The 26,788-nt window shown below is 40.0% G+C and overlaps 1 protein-coding gene across 3 annotated transcripts in view; it reads right to left on the minus strand.

Moving 5' to 3' along the window:
• LOC130914755 (zinc finger protein 609-like) overlaps nt 1-26,788 on the minus strand; it is a 174,360-nt gene that overhangs the window by 35,266 nt on the left and 112,306 nt on the right. For all 3 annotated transcript variants that reach the window (XM_057834248.1, XM_057834229.1, XM_057834238.1), the window contains exon 3: nt 13,481-13,706. In XM_057834248.1, coding sequence (XP_057690231.1) covers nt 13,481-13,706 — 226 coding nt within the window. The remainder of the gene's footprint in view (nt 1-13,480; nt 13,707-26,788) is intronic.

Here is a 26,788-nt window from a genome sequence, read left to right on the forward strand (position 1 = left end):
AATTTTTTAAAATGTCACGAGAATGTCTACAACCTCTTTTGTAACAAACCTTCTGGTGTTTTCCTTAAAGTAGATGGTGCTGAGATTAAGAGACAGTTCTGCCAAAGATACATTGCTCAAGCACTCGTTGACATGTATATAGCAAATATGATATCTTATGACAAACACTGGCAGCGACTACAATTCCTTCAGGAATATGATTGATGTTTTCCTAGGCTATTTATGTGCATGGAAAAAAGGAGTTCCAGGCCTGTTTGAGTAAGGAACAAGTCTCCTTGGCCTCACTCTGGCATCTTTGTGTAACATAATCCAATACCTAAATTTACAACCTAAGTAGCTCAAGAATGAAGATTTATCACATTATCTGAAAGAGAAATTTACAAAAACATTTTAAGAAAATGTCTTGGTTGCATGTGCAGGAACAAAAAAACAAAAAACTGATCGATGGAAATAAACACAAAAAAGTGTAAATTGTTTGCTCCGCTTCTTTAATTGGTTAAAAATAATAGTGTTTCTGATTGATTTGATGGCACTTTTTTCTAGTGCAAACCATTATTTCAAGGACAGTTTTACCTTCTGCAAAACATGTTGAAAAGAGCAGACCGTTCTCTTGTGTCATTTTAAAAACTGAGATCACCAACAGGTGGTTTTCATAAGCGCAATGAAACATTGCCTGCAAGTGTCTGTAAGCAACATTTAAACAACTTGATTCTGTTTGGTTCACCTGTCAACACCGTTACATTGAGAATAGTGAATCCTGATCTGGCTTGCATTGCCACCACATGGTGTGTATGTAGGATAGGGCACAACACATACATAGCATCACAGTATCGTTTTATCCAGGAATTAATTAAATAAGGAAATGCAAAGACAAGTCCAGAACTTTGTGCTAAGAACAAACGACTGTTTCTTATCCTTTTTGTAATCCACTGTAGGCCTGCACAATACAGTATATCGTTTGAACATCGCCATCGCAATGTGCGCATGCGCAATAGTAACATCACAGGACAGGCAATTATTACCGTAATTTCCCGAATATAACGCGCACTTTCCCCCCCCCAAATCAATTTGTAAAATCATGGTGCGCATTATAAACGGGTACATGGATGGAGACAGAAATATATATATAAACCAATTTTTTTTATTGACACGGCCACGTTGTGTTGAAGAAACGTATGCGGCGACTCGTTGCTGACCATTACGGTACGTGACATCAGCGTTTTGTTTCGGTAATACTTCACGCTAATCGGCCGAATGATTTTGTCTGTGTTAAATTCTGCTTTTTTCACTCTTCATTAAGCACAGAATTAAGTTTCTTGAAGTCATTTGAGTCAACGTTTATTGCAGCTCCGCAACTCGGACCATAACAACGTAACAACAGACTTCTGTGCGTGTCCGTCAACTATATCTGTCCCTCAGGAAACTTAAACCCAAATAACAATAGTTCCTATTGTTACCGTCGTGTCAACAGCAATGAGCTCTCACGGATTTCCGACTTACGTTCTCACTTTCATTTTACCCTATCAATCCATGGAAGAAACATTTATTCATCATGATGAAACGAGCAAGTTATACAGCAGCCTTTAAAAGAAAAGTCACATCTGTTTTGTTTTCTCCTAGATTCTGGTAAGCTGGAGAAGTTGTCAAATCATATTATTACCGTAAATATTGTCAGTTTATGGTAATGTTTTGAACTACCAATGTGCTATGCTTGTGCTGTGTTTCACCAGTCAGTAAAATGACATTTCTGTATCTGTCCACGAGCTCGGTTTTCTTGTATTCTTCTATTTATTGGCGCTAAAATTAGGGTGTGCGTTATAAACGGATACAATAATTTCCCCTAGATTTTACAAGTAAATTTGGGGTGCGCATTATACACGGGTGCGCCTTATATTCGACGGTAAAACGAAATGACGGTATTTTTTTTTTTTTTTTTAAAGGTCTCTACGGAGATAAAGACTTGTAGATCTTAAAAGATAAACGTTATTATGAGTTAAAATAATTTGATATTGAAACCGCTTGATGTTTTCTTTTTCATACAATTTGTAAAATTAGTTTAACTAGTAAGTTGTCATCATTGTTGAAGTCGCAGGGCGGTGCTGTCACATGGTTACGTTGCCGGGCTTCCAGAGTATGACTCTAGCATCATCAATATTTCATCTGTTCAACCCTTTAAATTTGAACCCGAATATATTATTAACGAGCTTGACAGCACTGTCGATATTTCACAAAACAAGAAGCTAAAGGAAAATGAACAGGAAAGACGGGATGAGACGAGATGAGAGTAGGGAGAAAAAAAACGGTAATCTCCCAAAATGTGCTACGCCGGCTATATGTGCTACAAGAGGAGAATTTAACACCCAAAGTATTACCGTGCGCTTTCAGCTTGTTTTGTTTAGATGCATACAGACAAAACATACTGAACATACTGATGCCTTAAGAAAATACTTAAACGTAGTAATATCAAATAAGGGTGGTTACAATATGCTACGGTATGGAGGCAACGATACAGTTAAGTCGATTTTTAACCCATTTTTATACGAGGGACACGATTGTCAATGCGATTCAATACATTTAATGCTCTGAAACAAAAAAAATACAACTTTTTTTACTATGTTTTTTTATTTTGCTAACAAGCAAATATAACAATGCCATCATATAAACAAGCATTATAGCGCATAATATGTATGTGCTTACTTCCTACTGATCTGAAGAAATTTTGTATAAAAGTGCTGACAACAATATTTACTGTTTGTAAACTGAGGCGGGGTACACTGTTGATTGCCATTACTCTCTTAGCAGGTATGTTAACCACATGAGGAGAAACATCCTATTTGTGGTCTGTGTCCATCTGTGTTACGTACTGAATTAACAATATTTGCAGCATTATCTATAGTCACTGGTATGGATTGATTTGGCCTGCTTAACTTCCATTCAGTCATGGCGGTTTTTAATTCATCGATGAAGTATATGAACTATGCATCCCATGATCACTCTGGGCTCACGCAGCCAATGGCATGGGACTTGGGGGAATCTAACGTAACACATCTAGGTTGCTATTGGATGATATCTAGTGTGTGCGCGCGAGTGTTGTTGGGCATTAAAAAAACGTTAACAAACGCCAAAAGTCACGTCTGTTCATTACTGCACAACACCAGCATTTGAGAATCGAGTTTCATAAACAGGACGAGTTTGAAGTACAGCACTCTTAATTTGCCACTCAGTTTTCATCATGTAATGGTGAGTTAGCACTATGTGACTCACAGTCTTAACCTGTCTTTTATCAAAGTGAGGTTATTCGTAGCAGCCTGGTCGGCAACAATATATTGACGGATTTTGTTGAACGTATCTGTAGAGGCAGTCTTTGTTTAAAATGTACGAGTGGGGAAAGCATATCAGCTCACCCAAAATGCTGCCAAACAACAGATTTGTACGATATTGAAGCCGGTAAGCCACCTCCTTTAGTTCCCGTCTTTCCTCACAAGCAATGATCCTCGTGCGCCACACCTCCCACCTTTCATGCAGTTAGGGGGATGAGAGGAGGGGGGGCTAACGGCAAGGCAAAGCTGAGCCGGACATTTTAGCGAGAGAGACGACAAAAATAAATTCGGAAAATACATTTTGGGAGCTTTTCATTTGGATAGAATGTTTTTGCGTATTGAGTATTGTTGCATCCTTATACGTCAGTGGTCTCCAACCCGGTCCTCAAAGGCCTGCTGTGGCTCGTGGTTTTTGTTCCTGCCGATCCAGCACACATAGTTGAACCAATTAGGTGTCTGCTAAAAACAAGCAGCACCTGACTGCAATTAACTAATTGCACTTGTAATACACCAGATTGGTGAAAGAAAGTGTAGTCATCTTATTTGGTTGGAATGAAAGCTGCCACAAGACAACACAAAGCTTAAAATTATGGGAGGGAAACACATACAAAAAGTATTTTAAGGCAATGAAAAGATAATAAAAGATTCAATAAAAACACAAATAGTAAGTACTCGCCGCTCATAACCGATGAGCATATGTGTTGATGTCTCGCCACATAGAAGGAATTGCAGTAACCTGGTAGCATTCGTCGAGTGACAGAGACAATGTACATCATCACCCCGAGTGTCAATGCAGGTATAAAAACATGGCGCCCTCCCGTAGGTCAAAACATGTACTAAATAGTATAGATTTTTAAATCAATGGCAATATTTTATGTGTTTCTAATAACATATTTTAGTAAAATAACCATTTTGGCTTATTAGAACCTACAAGTCTTAAGTCCGAGGTTCCCTTTAACATGTCAACTTTTTTTTTTACTTCATAAAAGCACCAAGTGTGCAGATCCTGGATCATTTTTATATACAGCAAGCCAGTATTGAACGGCATTATATAAATTAGGGATGTCCCTGATCTGATCACGTGATCGGAAATCAGGGCGATCACGCCATTTTTCAGACAATCGGAATCTGGTGAAAAGGGTTAGCTTTTTAATTGAACAATAATGTAGTCATGTTTTTCTGCTTCATGCTCGCACAGCACCACAGGCTCTCACCCTCCCTCCTGCAAAGCAGTGTGACCAAACTGTTTTTCTTGGTCACCAGTACAGTGGGTGCAATGCCAGCTCCCGCCTTCCTGTGTGGATTTTGCATGTTCTGGCATGTTTTCTCCAGGTTCCTGCCACATCAATAAAAAAACTTGCATGGTATGCTGATTGAACACTCCACATTGTCCGAAGGTGTGACCGTGTGCATGAATGGTTGTGTGTCTATATGTGCCCTGCTACTGGCTGGCTACCTGTTTTAGGGAGCCCAGAGTTAGCTCTGATAAGCTCCTGCACCCCTGCGACCCTCGTGAGGATATGCGGTCCAGAAGATGAATGAATGAAGGAATTATATGCATGTTAGGTAGAGTGTTTTTAGAAGTATGGCATTAAAGGTGATGCAATGAAAAATGTGCCTACATTTTTGTGCTTAAGGAAAAAGGTGGGCGCACCAGTGCAACCAATGCAAAAATAAGTGTGGAGCCTTGGCAATGTATATCGCAATGTTATTCTTTCCAATATTGTTCCTATCCCAAACAGAATTATTCAAGTTATCAAGTGAAAATGTTCTAGTTTTAATCTCGCAATATAATATCGCAAACCCCCAGAAAATCACAATGATTGTTTTTTCCAATATCGTTCAGGCCTAATCCGCTGCCTTTTTCAAGTTAAATCAGCTTACAGTATTGTCTTGCACTACTGCTAATAAAACACACAAGGGCACAGAGACGTGGGATGTACATTTGAAATACGTTAGCACCCTTTACAATCGGAAAGCAAAAATGTGCACCGCAGTGAACTGAAACATAAAATACTGCTTGCTTGAAAGCTGACTTGAGGTTCCTACTTTTACCACCCTTGGATTGTTCGTGGAAGTAAAATAAAGAAAAGTAATTCACACTGTTTTTATAGGCATTTCTTTCACACGGACTTCTCCATGCCTGAAATGCCAAATTGATTTTAACCCATGTGCCTAAACCGGTGCTTATCATGCTACTATGATGTAATCGGTAATGCATAAATAATCCATGACATAAACATTGATCACAAGCTGCCCGTATTATTTTTCTATTAGGGAGCTTAAGAATCTGTGGGGCCTGCTTGGGGAAAAGCCTGCTGTGTAATTCAGGTCCTTGTGTGTGTGTGTGTGTGTTGAGGCTTTGGGGGAGGGGAATGAGGTGCACTGGCAGTGAGCAGGACTATTTGGCCAAAGAGGCCCCTCTGTGTTCCTTCTACCCTAGAGCAGAAGCCAGTGCATTCTGGGCTGTATTTCAGGAGCAATAAACCTCTCCAGCACTTTAGAGATGACATTTGGAGGTATCAGCATGCTAAGCCTGGGAGGGGTTGGCCCATCGCTATGCTGACATGACCCTGGGAGCTGCCACTGCCTTCTCTGTGCTGAGGGGATTTGTGTCAGTACTGGGCCTCAAAATACCATGGTTATGACCCCCTACCCCCACTGCCTCCCCTTCTTCTGTCTACGCTTCACTTGCCACCAGACTGACTCAACAGCACACATTTGCTTTTCCCCTCTTCTAATGACCCATTTTCCTCCGTCATCACCCGGGAAAAGAGTCTGATTGTATTTAGTTTGTTGATCGAGTAATCTTGTGCGGTAATCCACATAACTCAGGAAGATTTATAAACCACAACCATTTTGTCGTATTATTCCAGTCAAAGCTGCAAAAGCTTCTCCATCCTTGCCCAAATTACATCGGAGGAAAAATTGATTTTACCTTATCGCTCAAGATACTTGTCATCAATGTCCAGAAGTCAAGCAACTGTGATTCCATTTCGTTTGCTGCTTGTTGCTTGTTCATCCATTTTTTTCCCTCTTTCACCAAGTGAGTCAGGGAAAACACACACAATTACTAGAGTCTGTTGTTCATTCGCTCCCACAAGGCTGAAAGGCAGAGGTGATGAAGCAGCTGTTGCCTGGCATGCTAAATGCAATCCGCGCATAAACATACACACACGCACCCCCCCCCCCCCCCCCACACACACACACACACCGAGTACATGCTTAAACAGGTTTGCATGAGGCTTGTCATGCAGTGGTGAATGAGACTGTTCACCAACGCTGCTAATCAGCAGCCAGCAATGTTTTTCAGATGTTTCCTGCTTTCTCCTTGCACTATGCGAAACTTACTTTCCCTATTCCACATGTTTAGAAGCCTCAGTTTTCATTCATCTCTAAAACTATGACATGTTCGCATCAAGTGGTAGTGTTGCTTGGTTTTCCAGAGATTTAAAGCCCAATCAGGCTTGGTGCGTTTCCATTTCAGTGTGTGTTGGCGGGATGTGGTAGCTGTGTCGGATATGTAAATAGCATGTGATCATAACAGCAAGGCACCACAAAACTCAATTAATCTAAAAGGGAAGGCGATAAATGTGACATGGAGTAGTGCTGCGTGGTGACATTATAAGTGACACAAAGGTGTAAATTCTCCTCTTCAATGTAATCCACTCTTTACGTTTTCTTACTGTTACACACTCATTATCCTTTGTGACAGAAGGGGCAATTCTCTTGAGCAATAAATAAATGGCGTTATAGCGCTTTTCCACCTTTTCAAGGCGCTCAAAGCGCTTCACACTACATCGCCATCTACAGTGCCCTCCATAATTATTGGCACCTCTGAAAAAGATGTGTTTTTTATAGGGCTTTCAAAATTATCGCGTTAACGCGCGGTAATTAATTTTTTAAATTAATCACGTTACAATATTTGACGCAATTAACGCACATGTCCCGCTCAGACAGTATTCTGCCTTTTGGTACGTTTTACAGCAAGGTTTTTTGTGCTGTCTAACAGCGAACTCTTGTGGTCGCTCTGCGACATGGTTTATTGCTTTCTTGCCAGTTCAATATGGCTGCACGACGTCTCGGGCTGACGCCGACGTTGTAATGTTGTGCTTATATGATCCTTGGACAAGCTTTGTCCGTAAGTATGGTTGTTGTAAGGAATGTACATATTATGTTAGTAAGCGAAATGTTATATTTTTTGTATGAGACGCTTTTTGTTTATGTTTAGTGAACCTGTATAGCGTGCTAAGCTAACGTTGTTGCTAATGCAAAGCTTGTGTACTTTTTTTTTGTAGTTTCACTACGGTCTAAAGAGGACAGTGGTTTGAGGCCATTTTATTAATAAATCAGATGAAAAAGGAAGAAGTCTGATTATTAAGGCATCGTTCACTAGCTGTCTAGCTTTGGAAAAAGTAGACGCTTCGGAGTGAGGACAGCATAGACAGATTTATATGACAGTAGAGTGAAATGCCCACTACAGTCCTTATGTACCGTATGTTGAATGTATATATCCATCTTGTGTCTTATCTTTCCATTCCAACAAATTATTTTACAGAATATATATATAATTTACAGAAAAATATGGCATATTTTATAGATGGTTTGAATTGTGATTAATTACGATTAATTTTTAAGCTGTAATTAACTCGATTAAAAATTTTAATCGTTTGACAGCCCTAGTTTTTTAGCTTCTAATTTATTTTATTTTTTTCAAATAATATGGGATCTTAATGGAAAAAAAGAGAAAAATCCAACCTCCAATACAAGTGCATTTATTCAGTGGGGAAAAAATCCCACATAAAGAAAAAATTATTTGACATCAAATAATGTGTGTCACAATTATTAGCACCCCTGGTGTTAATAACTTGTACAACCCCCTTTTGCCAACAAAACAAGGTCTGGGGACTGAGATGGCCAAGGGAGGAGCTTGATTTTGTGTCTAGTGAACCATTTCTGTGTAGATTCGGCTATATGTTTAGGGTCATTGTCTTGCTGAAAGACCCAATGACGATCCATCTTCAGCTTTCATCTGACCAAAGCACACGGTCCCAGTTGAAGCCTGGGACCGTGTGTATTTTTGTGTGAGACCAAGATTGAGCTTTTTGGCAACAAACACTCTAAGTGGGTCTGGCGTGCCACGAAAGATGCGCATGCTGAAAAGCACCTCATACCCACTGTTAAGTATTGGGGTGGGTCAGTGATGCTGTAGGGCTGTTTCGCTTCCAAAGGCACTGGGAACCTTGTTAGGGTGCATGGCATCATGAATGCTTTGAAATACCAGGACATTTTAAATCAAAATCTGTTGCCTTCTGCCCGAAAGCTGAAGATGGGTCGTCACTGGGTCTTTCAGCAAGACAATGACCCTAAACATATGGCCAAATCTACACAGAAATGGTTCACCTGACACAAAATCATCCTCCTCACATGGCCATCTCAGTCCCCAGACCTTGTTTTGTCCCCGGGGTAGGTAGACCTGTATCTACCTACACTAGGCCTGAACGAGAATGGAAGAAAACATCATTGCAATTTTTTGAGGGTATGCGATATATTGACATTAGGGATGCAACGATACAGTTAAGTCACGTTTTGGACCAATTTTCAATACGGGGGACTCTATTTTTGATTCAGTTCAATACATTTAGCGCTCTTAAAAAAATAACACGTTCCCCCCGATGTTTTTTTTTTTTTTTTTTTCTTCCAATTTTGCTAACAAGCAAAAATAACATTGCCATCATATAAACGTGCATTTTAGTGCATAATATTTATGTGCTTACTTCTTACTGATCTGAAGAAATTTTGTATAAAAGTGCTGAGAACATTTTTTACTGTTTGTAAAGTGAGGCGGGGCACACTGATGATTGCTACAGCTCTCTTGGCAGCTAGGTTTACTACATGAACAAAACATCCTATTTGTGGTCCGAGTCTATCTGTGTCACGTACTGAATTAACAATATTTGCTGCATTAGCTATAGTCACTGGTATGGATTGATTTGAACTTTCATTGAGTCTTGGCGTTTTATAATTCATCTATGTAGTATATGGACTACGTGTCCCATGATCACTCTGGTGATCACTCACGTAGTCAATGGCATGGGATCTAACGTAGCACATCTAGTTTGCTATTTGATGATATCTAGTGTGTGCGCACGATTGTTGTCTGAGCGAGCATTAAAAAAAAGTGAACAAATGCCACAGAAGTCACGTCTGCTCATTACTGCACAACACTAGCATATGACAATCGACTTTCAGAAACAGAACGAGTTTGAAGTACAGCACTGGTGTGGGGAATATTTTCTTGGCACTCTTTGGGCCCCTTGGTACCAATTGAGCATCGTAGGAACGCCACAGCCTACCTAAGTATTGTTGATGACCATGTCCATCCCTTTATGATCACAATGTACCCAACTTCTGATGGCTACTTTCAGCAGGATAATTTCGCCATGTCATAAAGCTGGAATCATTTCAGACTGGTTTCTTGAACATGACAATGAGTTCTCTGTACTCAAATGGCCTCCACAGTCACCAGATCTCAATCCAATAAAGCATCTTTGGGATGTGGTGGAACGGGAGATTCACATCATGGATGTGCAGCCGACAAATCTGCACCAACTGTGTGATGCCATCATGTCAATATGGACCAAACTCTCTGAGGAATGCTTCCAGCACCTTGTTGAATTTATGCCACGAAGAATTGAGGCAGTTCTGAAGGCAAAAGGGGGTCCAACCCGTTACTAGCATGGTGTTCCTAATAAAGTGGCCGGTGAGTGTATATATACTAGTATATATATGGAGGAAAACCTACAGGTGTTCAAAAACTCAGGTGAATATACATTTAAAAATTACATATATGGCGGAAAACACAGACAAGACTGAAAAAGCAGTTTCTGCTCTTGCACTCCTCTTTAAAAGAAACTGCTGTATTTTAAGCCAAAATAACTGCTGTGTTTAATAAAACAATATGTCTATATGCTGCCATAGCAGATTCATGGCGCATTAAGCCCCAAACTAGTTTTAATTTGTCCGTGTCACCCTGGAAACCCCAGCTTACAGACGTCGCGCAACCGCTTTTGTTTCAACCCAGCCATAAAACGAAGGTAATTAATTATATTCATTATTCAAAATGTCTGTCATTTTTAGCTTAGAATCATTAATTGATGTCTAATATTTCATTTAGAAAAAAAAAAAAAAAAAAACGGCTTTAGAAAAATTATTCACTCGCATATTTGAAACTTTTAAACAAATGACGTCACAATGAAAAAAATGGCGTCTGTAAAAAAGTCACGGATATCTACCTCATAACTATCGCTTAATTGTATTTTGTTTTTTACAGTCGCATTTTCTCCGATATGTTAAATGATGAATAATCGGTCCAAACAAAGAAAAACTGAAACAAAAATGTTTAAAAGGGTAGATATATGAAAAAGAACATCTCGACCACTCCTTGATGTCTGCGATATTGCATCGCGATCCTTGTTATATGACCATGTTTCACCCATAAAATCCCCCCAAAAATCCAGCTGTGGCCATTCACAGCTGTGTCTTGACACTCAGTGATACATGTGACATGGAGTTTTTGGATTGAAACAAGGTAAGTATGCGATAATATCTCGTTAAAGTCATGGCGTCTTTAATTCTGCTCTCGCATGCTCTCACCTCAATATAGGGTTTTGCTGTATAAAAAACTTTTTTTTTTTTTTAAATGCCCTCCTGTCCAAAATTTTTCTCTCCTCAGAAGATAGGAGATTTTAAGCTTTCCAATGATGTCTCACACGTGCATATCGGACAATTTTGAAATTTGGCCAAATTGTGGGGCTCAGAGCGGAACATAAGTCACCTGAGTGTTTTCCGCCATATGTATATTGGTTTACTGTATGTCACACGTCCTTGTGATGGAAGTATTGCGCATCCACACATCGCGATGATGACGTTCAAACGATATATTGTTTAGGCCTAACCTACACAATAAATCACAGTACTACTGTTAATTGACTCAAGAAAAGAAGGACAATACATGGTCACTATTTAATCAAAAATAAAATTCATGGTCTAGGTTAGAAGTAATCTTACTGGTCTCTACTTCTTGGCTTGCAACTGCACAGTTCAATGCCCTCATCTCACCAAACCCCTTTAACACCCACCACCATAGTAATTACACAGTAATACTTGAAAAGCACTTAAAGAATTTCTCTATGCCACTTTGCAGACCAATGGGACAGTCTGTTGTAGCCAAAATAGCAGTTTCAAGAGAGTGCAGGCAAAGGACAAACTTTAACAAGGAAGGGAGGGGGCATGTAGAAAAAAGCTTGGGGCAGTCACATTGTGAGGCGAAGAATAAGGAAAGACAAATGCAATGCTGGTGTTGGTTGGCTCTGAGCCATGTTTGTGTCACTAACAGAAGTCGCCTTGTGTAACTCCCACCCGTGCCGCAGGCCCTTGCCTGACTCTCTCTCATTTCACATGAAGAACAGTCAAGGGCTGAATGGCAGGATACTTGGTATCACAAAAGAAAAGGAATATTTTAAGTCAGCATAATAAAACAAACAACTAAGCTTTGACATTCATGAAAATAAATACATTTTGGCAATAGTGGAGTTGTAAAACTGAGTGAAGCTTGACTATATTATTTGGGAATATACTACAAGTCACATTTAGTCATGGCACAAGCAACATAAAAATCAGAAAAAAATCCTAGATTAATGGTTCATTTTGAGGTATAAGCATAATGAATAGGGATGTCCCCGATCCAATAATGTGATCGGAAGTCGGGCAGATTGGGCCATTTTTCAAAGGATCGGAATCGGGTGAAAAGGATCAGGTTTTTAATTCAAATTATTATTATTGTTTTAAAAGGGCTACAAAGTAACAAAATAATCCAGAAATACAATGGCATTGCCAAAAGAGACAAAAATATATATGTTTTATACTCCGCAACACTCACGGAAAAAGCGGAACAATGAAGTACTGTAAACAGCACAGTACTGTAATATGTATGTATGTATGTAATATGTTAGGAACTTTTTGTTCAAATTAAAAATTAAAAAAAAAAATTCTGCATCGAACCGGGACTCCGTCTCGGCAGATTCTCAAAATCTGGTGACTCAGACTCTGGTGCAAAAATATGCGATCGGGACCTAGAAATGAGTTAGTAAGTGTTCGTGCTCATTTATTCCTTATTCACGAGACTACCAATTCACTTCACTTTAGCATTGACATACTCAAACCAAACTGATCAGCATTTGTGATGTACTGTACAAGAGAATTTCCAAAAACAATGATCATGCTATCTGAATCTTATGTATCCAGAGGATCTTTTAGCTGAATTGATCCAAATTACACCAGAATTCATTTAATAGAAGGACAAGGCCAACCTCAGGCAGCGCTTTCAGTCCATTTGTTTGGTGCATACCATATTAGAATGACAATGTTCACACTTGAATAAACAGGTCCCACTAGAAAAATTGCACCTTAATTCATTTAAAGGAACACAAACTGTCTACTGTGTCCCAACTATTCAGGAAACATTCAAAATAAGAGCAATGAGATCACTGCCTGACCTCACAAATGTCCTTCTCAATGAATAAACCAACTTTCCCACTGACACACTCCAAAACCTTGTAAAAAGTCTTCCAAGGACAGTAAAACAGAGTTGCAAGCGAGGGAACATCATATTTTCCCTACATGCCTTTACAACATTGTACTTATACAAAATATGCAAGCAATTCAAATTCTGGCTACTAACAAGTAAACAGATTATAAATTTGTGCACCAGCAGAACCCATGTGACAAGCTGCAATCATGCCTTTTGTTTTAAACCATCTCTCCAGTCTCTTTAGCTTTCAACACACAACTTGAAGCAATCATATTGTGACAGGAACATGAAACTGTACTGACTAGCTGAGCCAAACCAAATTGAGCGGGCCAGTATTTGCAGAGAAAACCATTGACAATCATAGTGGTGGTTTTATAACGAGCAAAAATGCTAGGCTCATTTTTCAACAGGCTGTCTTTTACGTGAAAAGCAGAATTGCGCCAAGCCTCTGGATTTCAACAGCTCTCAGCTGTACTGTGTGTCAAGATATACCATTGTTTCATTTTCTACTCACCAATATTAAAACACAGTTTTTCTGATCATGATACAGTATAACAATTGCACTTACCATCTTCGGTTTCCTGCCATACAATGCCTTCGAGATTGACACTCGTACCAGGTTCACAGGGTCCTAAGCACTCCGGTTCCGTGGATAGGGCCACATCGGATGTGTTCACTGCTATTGAGCGTGTACGCACCATTATCTGTTCACATGGTGAGGCAATCTCACTGTTGCCTACTGCAGCTAAGAGGTGAAGGGGGGGAGGGACTGGTGTTGAGACAGGAGATTCCATCTGCAAGGAAAAAATGTACGTTTAGAAACTAGAGATCCGTGAGAGAATTCTCAACCATTTTGGAAATACATGCAGCAATGCTTTGATATACTGTATATGCTCAAGTAATGCCACAGTTAACAGATGCGAACATTGTGCATGTGTGACATTGTGCCATGTCTATCTCCCCAGACACAATCTCTATCGGAAAGAAGGGGTTAAGCCGGCAATATTATACAGTATCTTTTTATCCTTCGAACTGAGTAGCATAGGATGCCTGGAGGAGTAAGCACATTGAAACGTGTGCATTTTCTACAATGCAGGTTTGGTTCGCCTTGCATTCCTCCCTTGCACACAGGCAAGTGTTCATCCAGTCAACTCGCAGAGTGATCGCTCATTAAATCCCTCACTTAAAAAGCTAGTTGTGGTAAGGGCGCTGAGTCCTGAGGGTCAGGAATTGATTCCACCTGCTCTGACACTGTGACAGCAATGAAGAGACAGTCAGCCAACATGGAGAAATAAAACGACAAGAAGGGAGGAGCGAGTCATCAGGGAACAACCGATGGAGAGCACTGCCGCTTCACAAGTGTGTGGGTGGAGAAAAGCGAGACAGTCAGACTAGTGGTGATTTAACAGCTACCGTGACACAAGGTTTAGGATTAGGGTGCATTTACAACATTTCTTTTTTCAAACAGTATGAGTATTAATACTAGAGATGTCCCGATCCGATATTTGGATCGGATCGGAAGCCGATATGGGCAAAAAATGCACATCGGTATCGGATCGGCCGACACTGAAAAATTCCGATCCAGACTTCTAATCCAGTTTTTTTTCCGAAAGTCCGGTCCGGGTTTTCCAGCGCACCAATTTACATAATGCATTCCAGTTTTTGCTTCGTTTTCCCTAAAATCCGGTCCGCATTTTACGGCACACCTTCAACACACTACATTACCGTCTCCCAATTTACCGAGAGACTTTATCGGTAAAAATGTCAGCTGTGTGGAATCATTTCACCTTAAAGGACGACAAAGACGACGAGTCAGAGTGCAACATATGCCACAATAAAGTCAAGCGTGGTGGTAAAGCTGTAAGATGTTTTAATACAACCAACCTAATCAAGCATTTAGCGAAATACCATGAGGAGTATGTTAAGAAAACCGAAGACAAAAAGAAAGGTCCTTCGCAACTAACACTGGCAGAAACTTTTGCTATTCGTGACAAATTGGCACTCGACAGTCCCAACGCGCAGGGAATAACAAGAGTCATTACAAGAAGAAGAATCAAGAAATCATTCTAGATGACGAGCCATTATCTCTCGTGAGTAAAGACGCACCATACAACACTTACGCTGCATTCCAGAGAAGTGGGAAGTTGGATTTATCCCACTCGGATGGTACCAGTTCCGACCTCAAAGCGTTCCAAGCAAATTTAAACAACAAAGATGGCTGATCGCGACGAGGTGTTTTTTATTTTGGCCATCCAAAGACATTTTGACCTCCAGCGAACATGCCTTCCTATAAGCGATCAAATAGTAGAGGAAAAACGACGGCTGCGTTATAGCCCACACTGTAAACTGCTTTTTTTTAGCTACATCCTTTGCTGATCGTCAATATAAAAACATAGCACAACAAAGATAATTCACTGTATGAGGAAAAAAATACATGGCGTCTCAAATAAACTTGATTTACTTCATTATTGTATGATCATTCGTTTTCTTGAGTGCCATTTTGTCCAGTGACGTCAGATTGAAACAACTTGGAAGTCGGGGTAGTTATTTTTTCTCCGACTTCGCGACTTGGACCTCCCAGTTCGAGTGGTGTTCCAATGATATTTTCCTAGTCGGAGGTCGGAAAAGTCCGACATCCCACTTTTCTGGAACGCAGCATTAGAACCACGGTACAACATGCCCAGACGTCATTCCATCCTTGAGCGATTCTGCCGTGGAAGATTCGAGAACGATTCACAAACATCCAAATTCCGATTATTGAAATATGGTCAAGCAAAGCGAAACTAATACACAGCAAGGTCTTCGGGACGCAATGAGAAACGGACCGCATTGCGTCCCAAGGGTAAACATGCTTGTCTAATAGATATCATATGTATGTAGAACTAGATGCACAATGACAGACTCGACAGCGTGAGCAACACATGCATTGAAAACTAGGTGCGTTAGTAAACACCCGCCATCTTAAAGCAGGAGACTTCCCTTGTAGGCTGTTGTAGTGAACCTTCCAAGCGAACCGAATTAACTTTTTATCTAAAATACTCCTAAATCGGCAAAATCTTGACTTGAATCTATCTTCAAAACAGTTTAAAACTTTCACATGTCAAAAGTAGACAGAAGGGAAATTATGGAATAACAGGAGCAATTTTAACAACTTTAACAGTTGATTCGCAAAATTAAATTAATTGAATGTAGTTTAAAGCTGCTGATACAGAATGGGGACTTGAGTAGTTTATTTACTGTTTTAAAATGTTAACTTGAAACTGAAATAGTCGTTTATTTAAACCTGAGAGGCTTTTTATACAATTTTTGTAACTAATGCACGAAACATTAAAAGCATCTAATAGCTTGGGGGATTTGTGGGATTTTCACTGACAGTTTACAATATTATTTGCACGTTTTGCTGAGTGACTATGCCATTTCTGTTTGTTATTTATAATCTTTTGTGTTTGTCACTGAATAAACAGGTCAGTTTCTTGTTACCAACCACCGTGTGTTATTCAAACTCACCTAATTCAGCTGGCTAGTTGTTATCAAGAGTACTAAAACCCTTTTCAACATGAGTCTGACAACTAAGTAAGGAGGCTAAATAACTTTAAACTTTAATACATGCTCAGATAGGCCGGTATCGGCCAGTATCGGTATCGGATCGGAAGTGCAAAACAATATCGGTATCGGATAGGAAGTGCAAAAACCTGGATCGGGACATCCATAATTAATACTTGATAAATCCATTATATTTGTCAATTGTGATGAAAATGAGTTTCATTATCAATAAACATTTCTTGAACATAGCAAGGTGACAAATGTTACTCAAATGTAACACCTTTTGAAGGAATACATTGTCTTTAATGACATTTTAACATCTGATTGCATGTTTTTTATAGTCTTGTCACAAATTCCACTTTTAGAGAAAACTGTAAAATAATCTGTTGTGTGGTGTTGAGACAAAAAAGAAAGTAGCGTCTGGTGGCAGCACGAGTAGGAATATGGATGCCATGTTATCTCTGTGTATTAACTACAAATTGAGTAAAAGCAATGCAAGTTTTCTTTAAAGTCGAAGTTGTGAAATAACATTTCACACCATTGCTTCTCTTTATTTGTCCTGCCCTTGACTGTGGCATTTTATAAATGTCTGACAAGTTGGTAAGGTATTGGTTTATACAGCAGTACGTAGCATTTTTTTAGCTTGAAGAGATGTAAAGTATCAGCTGCAACTGCTACTCCCAGTTTTGCAGCTCAATTCATTCATTAAAAAAAAAAAAAACTTAATTCGAATAATGATTAGACTGTAAAGTTTGAATATATTGTCTCCATATATTGCGCAAACGTTTTTAATAGCCTGCGATTTGCTGGCAACCAATTCAGGGTGTACCCGGCCTACTTCCCAGTTAGCTGGGATAGACTCTAGCATCCCCATGACCCTTGTGAGGATAAGCGACATGGAAGATGAACAAATAAATGAATGAATGAATGAATGAATAATTTAACATTTTAATAGATGATTTAGAATTAGCAGTGGCATGGTGAATGAGTGGTTAGCAAATCCACTTTTCAATTCTGAGATTAAGAGTTCAATCTCCTGCTCCAGTCTTCCTGTGAGGAGTTTGCATGTTCTCCCCATATCTAAGGTAGGTGGGGTTTCTCAGGCGCTCAGACTTCCTCACAAATCTCCAAAACATGCAGGATAGACTGATTGATAATTCTAAATTTTCGATAGGTTTTGACTATGAAAGGTTTTTTGTCCGTACAGTGGTACCTCTACTGATGACATTAATTGGTTCTGGAAGTAGTCTTGTTAGCCTGGAACTCCAGACTCACCGCTGTTCCAGCTATAGAGTGGCGAATGTCTCACGGATCAAATTCCCAGGGCGGAGCAAGCCACAGTAAACAGACAGTGGAGCGGACCAATCAGCGACGGGCGTACGTGAGGTTGGTAAAGCGACAAGAAACTCTAGCGCAAGGATGTAGACATACGAGGAGAGCGGAAAAGGGAGAAGTTTATTCAACATGGGTAGCACGAGACAGACTGTTGGTTTTAGCAACTCAAATGTGTTTTTGGTCATTTAAAACTGAATTTACCGCTGATAGGAACATATTCTCTGCTCTCAGGTTCGCCATCTGTGTTGTTGTGGAGACGACTTCCGACGCGCAAGAGTGACATTGCTCATTAAAAACACGTCACGCTAATAAACGAATCCAGTTGCATGGACGATTTTGTACAGTACGGTCTCGAGAGGCCAGTAAGGAGCTGGGGCCCAGACTCTATAGCTGGAACAGGGATGAGTCTGGAGTTCCAGGCTATGGTCTTGTAACCTGAAAATTCCGTAAATGATGACGCGATTTACGGTAAATACCGTAATCCGTTCCAAGCACTGCTGACACGCCCCTTTAAATTTTATAATTGGGGTAAAACCGCAATAAAACAACAGCCAAACACATTTAAATCATTCCATATACCTAACCTAACCGTTGATATCAGTAATGAAGTAGATAACAGAACAAAATGCAAAGACCTATCGAGTGAGGCAATGTCCGCTTTCACAAGATCGATGGTGCCTATTGTCTATCTCACTCTTCGTGACACAAAAACGTGAGGAGACCTATACTCTAATGTGCTAGTAATGTAATGAACTGTCTGTGGGCTTAAAAAAATTCTTTGTTAGACAAAACCACGAGGAGCCTTGTGCTCATTTGGCTCAGACGTCGACCTGCTGTAGGAACAAAAACACCGTCGCGCCTGTGCTGGTCATTATACTGCGACACCCAAATTGAAACGTCATCAACGATAGGCCAATAGGAGAGCAGCATACTGAAGAGAATTGGATGGGTAAGATTATGACCAGTAGGGCAGCATAAGTAGATACGTATCTTTTACGGACGGACGGATTTTATTAACAGACTCAAAGTCCAAATTCGCAACAACACAACACAGCAATAGATCGAAAAAAAGTAAAGTATTTCTGCCTCTTGTAACCAGGAATTTCTTTCTTAACAAGAGGCAATATTTTTCCGTTTAAACATGCTCGTAACCTGAAAATAATATTTGGAGAGACGTTCTGAAGTAGATGTAGCACTGTATGTGCCTTGCCACTGGCTGTCAAATAATTCAGGGTGTACCATGACCTCCCCCCTGCACATAGTTAGCCAGGATAGGCTCCAGCACCGCCACAAGATGAGTGCTGCAGAAAATAAAGATTTTGATGTAATTCCCACTTTGACACCCACCCGACCCCATCTATACAGAAAAAAAGTCAGTGTTTACAAGCCCTTAGACTGGTTTCATGCAGCTCTAACGATCATGCTGAATTTTGCTTGTGAGTGTGTGTGTTTTAAATGCTATTTGCTGTGCACCGGTGCTGCTAGCCACCTAATTAGCAGTGCTCAGTCTACCATCAGTTCTCAGGCAACAAGGAAGAATATGGAAGAGATCACGACCCAACATATTGGGAGAAACGTTTGACTTCAGTGTTTCCCATAACAAACGCAATGAAGGAAAGGAAATGATTACATTCATTAATTGAAGTGCCAGAGATCTGCATGTCTTCTGAATTGTAAAATTGTTGTTTGTAGAAATGAACTATGAGCTTCGAGTTTGTTTGCTAGACAGTTTACATTGTGTTTATAATTGAAAATGACCTGCAAGCATCCTAAGTTCTGTGCAGAGGCGGTAAAATTATTATACAAAAGTGTATCGCTTCCCGATGGCAACAACAACAACAAAAAAAATCACGGGTAAGGTAAGAAAACACAAATTCTTGACTGTGTATATATGATTAAAAAACTATCCATAAGTAATTTTTAGAATGCAAAACAGTGCTCACAGTGGATCTCATGCTGCGTTCACATGGGGGCTTCATTTTGTTCTTGTTGTGCAATGGGTTCCCTAACGCCCCAAAGTCAATGAAATAGCACATGAAGGGTAACCGGCAGCCTGGCAACCAGCGATGCACATCTATACAGCTGAAACGATAACCATAATTTCCTGAATATAATGCGCACCCGTGTATAACGTGCCCCCCAACTTTACCTGTAAAATCTAGGGAAAATTCTTGTACCCGTGTATAAAGCGCACCCTGAATTTTGAATTTAGCACCAATAAATAAGAGTCTCGTGTCTCGAACCTTTATAAAATAAGCGGTTGCAGCATTTTTTAATTTTTTTGTCAGATATTTAAGAGAAAAAAATAGAATATTAATTTTCTGTGGTAAAATTGCTCACAGTATACGATAATAATTTTCACAAAGTAAGGAGTTGTAGCGAGTTTTAACAGAATTCACCAGCGGAACTAATGTTGCCAAGTTGTGTAGTTCCCGGGGGGGAAGAGTTTAGTTAAGGGAACAGCCGGAAGTAAACAAACATCCCGCACGTTGCGTGCAAGACGTACGTTGTTACTTTGTGAGTTTCAATGTCAATAAAAAAAACGCGGCTTGGCTCCGTGGTTCGACACTCCTCCTCAGACTCCTGTCCTAGCTCGCGACACGGTCAACATTTATACGAAACGGATCGCCGTATACGTTCTCTTCAAGACAACATCGCCATGTGCCGGCATGTTGGGACGACAAGGTAAGAAAAATGTACCGGTAAACAACTGACGAATAGTACAATTTTTTTTTTTTTTAATTTAATCAGATGTGAAAAATATCATCATGAAAACAATTATTTACAACATGAAAGTTGATTATTATATCACTGTCGTTCGGATTAGGTAATATTGTGCTGGTCCATGCTTACACTGAAACATGAATCATGATGAATTTTTTTCCTGTCTCCGTCCCTGTACCCGTGTATAATGCACATCCATGATTTTACAAAAAAAATTTTTTGGGGGGGAAAAGTACGCGTTATATTCCGAAAATTACGGTACTCGAATAATTGACTCGATTTTAAAAATTGATCAAGGCATTTTCTCCGCCTCAAGGAGTCGTTTAATTTTCCCAGCTCCAAACATGACGTTTTGCCCGGACTACTTTTCATACGGCACAACATGCTGACGTCACGTGCGTAGAGGAAGATGGGAGAGGCGGCGGATATATTTGATTTCAACCAAGCATGAATATATAAGTAATGACGAAGAAGCCGACGAAAGCGAAGAGAAAGGCACCAAGAAAAAGCAGAAAATGTCAAAAGTGTGGGAGCATTTCAAGATGGGGACCAAGGCGAACACTTTTTTATGTATTCATTGTAAGACAGTGCTTGCACAAGACTACCCCCCACCCGGCCCTGGCTAGCCACAGCCCGCTGACGCTTCCGCACCCCCGGCTGGACCCCGCGACCGATGACTGCCCCCGAAACCCGGGCCGGGCGCCACCGCACAACCCGCACCATGTTTAATCCGAGAGCGAAGGATGGATACTCGGGACAAGGTAAAATTAAGTTAACGTAGCACTATTAAATAAGATTAACTTTTCTGTACCTTGATAATGTAACGTTAGCCCTGCAGAAGACTAGGTTTCTATTAATAATGGCTACTGTTGATGTGTGGCTAACGTGTCTTTCATACAGGCTTTATTTAACCTGCAAAAACACAGTGCTATAGAGTGATGAGGGTGTAAAACAATAACATAATAAAGCTAACTATTAATTTTAGCTCGGTAGCCATTGATTGATAAAACACCAAGTACCACTGGTGCCTAATGTGCTACAATACAGCATGTATCATACATTTATTTTGAACACTGCAAAAACTCCAAATCCTATTGTACTTTCAATTTAGACTTAAAATTAAAACTTAACTAGAACCAAAATAGCTTGACGCAAACGTAAATTCAATTGAAACACGTGGGAAGAACTCAACTTTTAAGTGATGTCTATTGTCAAGCACGACATTTTTAGGTAAGAAATAAGTTTTTTTTTTTTAATAAGATCTTAAATTTTTTTAAGTGAAAGCAGTGAATTAATTGTTTTTTTTTTTTAGTCAGATCTGAGATGGAATTATTGGCTGCTTTTAACAATGTACCTCTACTGTAAAATAAAGACATCGATTGTCTAAAAATGGTTAAATATTAGGTGAGATGTTTTCTCATGTGTATTTATAAATGCTCTTTACCCCCCCCCCCCAAAAAAAATGTTTTATACGATTTACTCGATGGAATTTTCAGTAGAATACTCGATTACTAAAATATTGATAGCTGTTCGATAGCTATTTTGACCAAAAAGGCCCTGAGATGTTGTATGAAAAATGATGATGGCTTGGTTGTTCTTTCTGTGACAGGAAGCAGCCATTCAAATATGTTTTCTCATAACATGACTTCAGCTGCCGGAACTTGAACACTGTCTCAACATCTGGTCAACGAAAGTTAAAACAAAGAAAGAAAAGAAAAAAAAGGACAACGAAAATAGTCATATTACGAAAATAAAATTGCAATATTATGAGAATAAAGTCACAAATTGTAATACAGTGGTATCTCGACATACGATCGCTTCGACACACGATCTTTTCGTCATCCGACGTAAAATTTGACTCCCCATTTGTTTCTACATCCGACGACATGCTCGCATGGTCAAAATATGATGCGGCGACCGCACCGCAGACGAGGCACGGAGGATTTTCTTGTAAGAGAAATCAACACAGGTTTCAAAAAGGTTGGTACAGGTGGTGATGAAACAGGTGATGCTTACCATTGAAATGATGATGCAAATTATATATGTAAAAAAAATATATATATATATATATGAGCATGTTCGCCAGTCTTTATAAGTTAAAGTGATTAGTGGTTATTATTTTGGTAACATCGCCAAAGAAATCGCCAGCTTACTCAGGTTTTTATCATTTATTTCAGAACTTATCCAACACAAAACGCCAACTCTCCACCGCAGTTGACTGTGTTCTCAAGGAAACATTGAAAGTGAAAGTAAGCTTACCATACCGTTCCCTCTCTGTGTCATGTCAGCCGTGCGGTGCGTTCAGGTACAGCAAAAAACGTCCGCCACATTAGAACCCGATTCGTGACATTACTACAAGAATCATTAATATTATTATTCCGATGTTATTTAAAAATTATATGTTTTGCTGTGTGTAACTACCATTTGTAATAGTACCAGCAGTATTTATTAAGGATTTAGTGTAGCATTTTGGGCCGTGGAACAAATTAATGGAATTATAATGTATTCTTATGGGAAAGTCCTGCTCGACATACGACCATTTTGACTTACAAACAGGGTTCTGGAACGAATTAACCTCGTATGTAGAGGTACCATTGTACTACGAGATATCATTATAAGATTAAAGTTACAGTGCCTAGCAAAAGTATTCGGCCCCCTTGAACCTTGCAACCTTTCGCCACATTTCAGGCTTCAAACAAAGATATAAAATTTTAATTTTTTGTCAAGAATCAACAACAAGTGGGACACAATCGTGAAGTGGAACAAAATTTATTGGATAATTTAAACTTTTTTAACAAATAAAAAACTGAAAAGTGGGGCGTGCAATATTATTCGGCCCCCTTGCGTTAATACTTTGTAGCGCCACCTTTTGCTCCAATTACAGCTGCAAGTCGCTTGGGGTATGTTTCTATCAGTTTTGCACATCGAGAGACTGACATTCTTGCCCATTCTTCCTTGCAAAACAGCTCGAGCTCAGTGAGGTTGGATGGAGAGTGTTTGTGAACAGCAGTCTTCAGCTCTTTCCACAGATTCTCGATTGGATTCAGGTCTGGACTTTGACTTGGCCATTCTAACACCTGGATACGTTTATTTTTTAACCATTCCATTGTAGATTTGCCTTTATGTTTTGGATCATTGTCCTGTTGGAAGATAAATCTCCGTCCCAGTCTCAGGTCTTGTGCAGATACCAACAGGTTTTCTTCCAGAATGTTCCTGTATTTGGCTGCATCCATCTTCCCGTCAATTTTAACCATCTTCCCTGTCCCTGCTGAAGAAAAGCAGGCCCAAACCATGATGCTGCCACCACCATGTGTGTTCAGGGTGATGAGCTGTGTTGCTTTTACGCCAAACATATCGTTTTGCATTGTGGCCAAAAAGTTCAATTTTGGTTTCATCTGACCAGAGCACCTTCTTCCACATGTTTGGTGTGTCTCCCAGGTGGCTTGTGGCAAACTTTAAACGAGACTTTTTATGGATATCTTAGAGAAATGGCTTTCTTCTTGCCACTATTCCATAAAGGCCAGATTTGTGCAGTGTACGACTGATTGTTGTCCTATGGACAGACTTTCCCACCTCAGCTGTAGATCTCTGCAGTTCATCCAGAGTGATCATGGGCCTCTTGGCTGCATCTCTGATCAGTTTTCTCCTTGTTTGAGAAGAAAGTTTGGAAGGACGGCCGGGTCTTGGTAGATTTGCAGTGGTCTGATGCTCCTTCCATTTCAATATGATGGCTTGCACAGTGCTCCAAGTGCTCCTTGAGATGTTTAAAGCTTGGGAAATCTTTTTGTATCCAAATCCGGCTTTAAACTTCTCCACAACAGTATCTCGGACCTGCCTGGTGTGTTCCTTGGTTTTCATAATGCTCTCTGCACTTTAAACAGAACCCTGAGACTCACAGAGCAGGTGCATTTATACGGAGACTTGATTACACACAGGTGGATTCTATTTATCATCATCGGTCATTTAGGACAACATTGGATCATTCAGAGATCCTCACTGAACTTCTGGAGTGAGTTTGCTGCACTGAAAGTAAAGGGGCCGAATAATATTGCACGCCCCACTTTTCAGTTTTTTATTTGTTAAAAAAGTTTAAATTATCCAATAAATGTTGTTCCACTTCACGATTGTGTCCCACTTGTTGTTGATTCTTGACAAAAAAATTAAATTTCATATCTTTATGTTTAAAGCCTGAAATGGGCAAAGGTTGCAAGATTCAAGGGGGCCGAATACTTTTGCAAGGCACTGTATATTAAGAGAAAAAGGTCGTAACATTACAAGTTGGTATATCGCTTATTTTTATTTCATGTGAACCAGAAGTTGTTTGGTTCGCAGGCCTCTATTTTTGGTGACCGTCTGTGTAAACACAAAATTGCTTTTGGCGGCGGACATAGCGCGCGCAAGGCACTGTCACGCAACGGTTTAAGTATGGTGTGAACGCAGCATAAGACATGCTCTGATGCCATCGCACTCATCATTGCAACCACAACTGCTGCCGAATTGAAGCATATTACCATGACAGACATAAGTGGGCTTTCTGCTAATTGGGACTGGCACATTCCTGATCTATCACGAGCGGGAATGGTCCACACAGTCAATTCTCAAGACTCTGGAGCTAAACCACAAGCGGATGTGGTGTACTAACGCTTTTATTGAACGGATGTCATCGAGAAAAAGTTGAACGTCTGGACTCAATTGGCTGCACCGTGAAGGCACAATTAATTCGCACTAATTAGACGACCATTTGGATCACACAGACTTGCAGCAGATGGGAAAACTACTAGCGCTCTAATGCTCTACTTGCTCTAATGCTAATCACTTGGCTTTGTATGAAGCCTTATCTTGTGAACGGAACGCAAACTGGATTACTTAGATCCGGATCCTTACGCTATGAATTGACCAATACCCGTGTCCCTCATTACCAGACAGTTGGTTGGTTGTGTGTCATTATCATGAGATTTTCAGTGTTTGCGTAATCAAACATGTTTGATATAGTTTAAAGGCCAAGAGTGGAAAAGATCAAAGATGGCAAAGATTACCATCTCACACTTAAAGTGCCTGTGACACGAAAAAGCATGTTTATTTCATAATACACGCGGTATTTTATGCCCCTGAATGATATGGACCGCTTGGATGTGTGTGGAAGCGATCGCTATATTTATTTAGTTTTTTGAATCCCGCGCCATGAAAATGAGTGACTTCCGGCTTCGGTCTTGCATTGAGGAGGAGGGCGCTGTGACGTGTACGGTAGAAGACGTTCTCTTCACTATACAGTGTACTGTTGTGTATGAGGACGAAGGATTCAGCTGATTTTGCGGATTAATACTTTTATTTTTTGCATCACGCCAGCCAAACGGCTGCAGAAAAATCATTCTGTATGCGGGAGAGGCGTATGCGCCTTTTTGGAGTTTCAAAAGGTTCCCATTCACCGTGGATATTTACTGTGGGACCATTGGACTTACAAGGAAGTGAGTAAACATCTTGTTTTGTATTATGTCAAATACGAATACAGTGATTACAAAGTAAACACTATAAAATTCCTTTAAATAAAGGACTACTTACGTTTGATCATTGATAGGCATGTAAAAAGCTATCCTCATGCTCATTAGCAGTTAGCTGTTAGCACGTTAGCTACACAACAACTCCAGCCACCCTCCTCCAGGGAACGAACTGTAAATTGCTCTCCGCCGGGCGGTTTGCCGATCCGCAAAGAAACTCGACAACCGGGTCGTCATGTCAAATAATCCAGGCTAGTTATGTGTGATTTTCCACTTCGAAGACTTTAAAACATCCCTCGGTTCGGGTTAGCATGTCGGCTAGCTGTCACTCCTTCTGGTCTGTTTACATTCTCCGAAGCCGGGGAAGGGAAATTACATATGTCCGATTTAGGTGTCATAAAATATCGTTCGGGAGGTGTGACAGTAAAGGTGAAGTCGACTGTTTTGACCATTATGGAGTAATTTTGCCATTTCGTCTTGAATAAATGGATTTTTATTATTTTATATTCCATTTAGCACAAGATTGTTATTTGTCATGACCATGCCATTTATTTAGCAATTGGGGAAAGTACTTGGGTAAAAAGAATATCCTGTAAAAATATTGAAGTAAAGAGACAGAAACAATGACATTTTGCCGCTCTCTTCGTCGCATTTTCCTCATTGTGAATAGTTCCCCCTCGACGGGCTGACTGGTCCTTCTCAAGCCATTTATATAGCTATTGGGGAAAAATACTTGGATAAAAAGAATATCCTGTAAAAATATTGGGAGTAGACAGACT

The sequence above is a fragment of the Corythoichthys intestinalis genome, chromosome 1, assembly GCF_030265065.1.
Source record: "Corythoichthys intestinalis isolate RoL2023-P3 chromosome 1, ASM3026506v1, whole genome shotgun sequence".
Lineage (NCBI taxonomy): Eukaryota > Metazoa > Chordata > Actinopteri > Syngnathiformes > Syngnathidae > Corythoichthys > Corythoichthys intestinalis.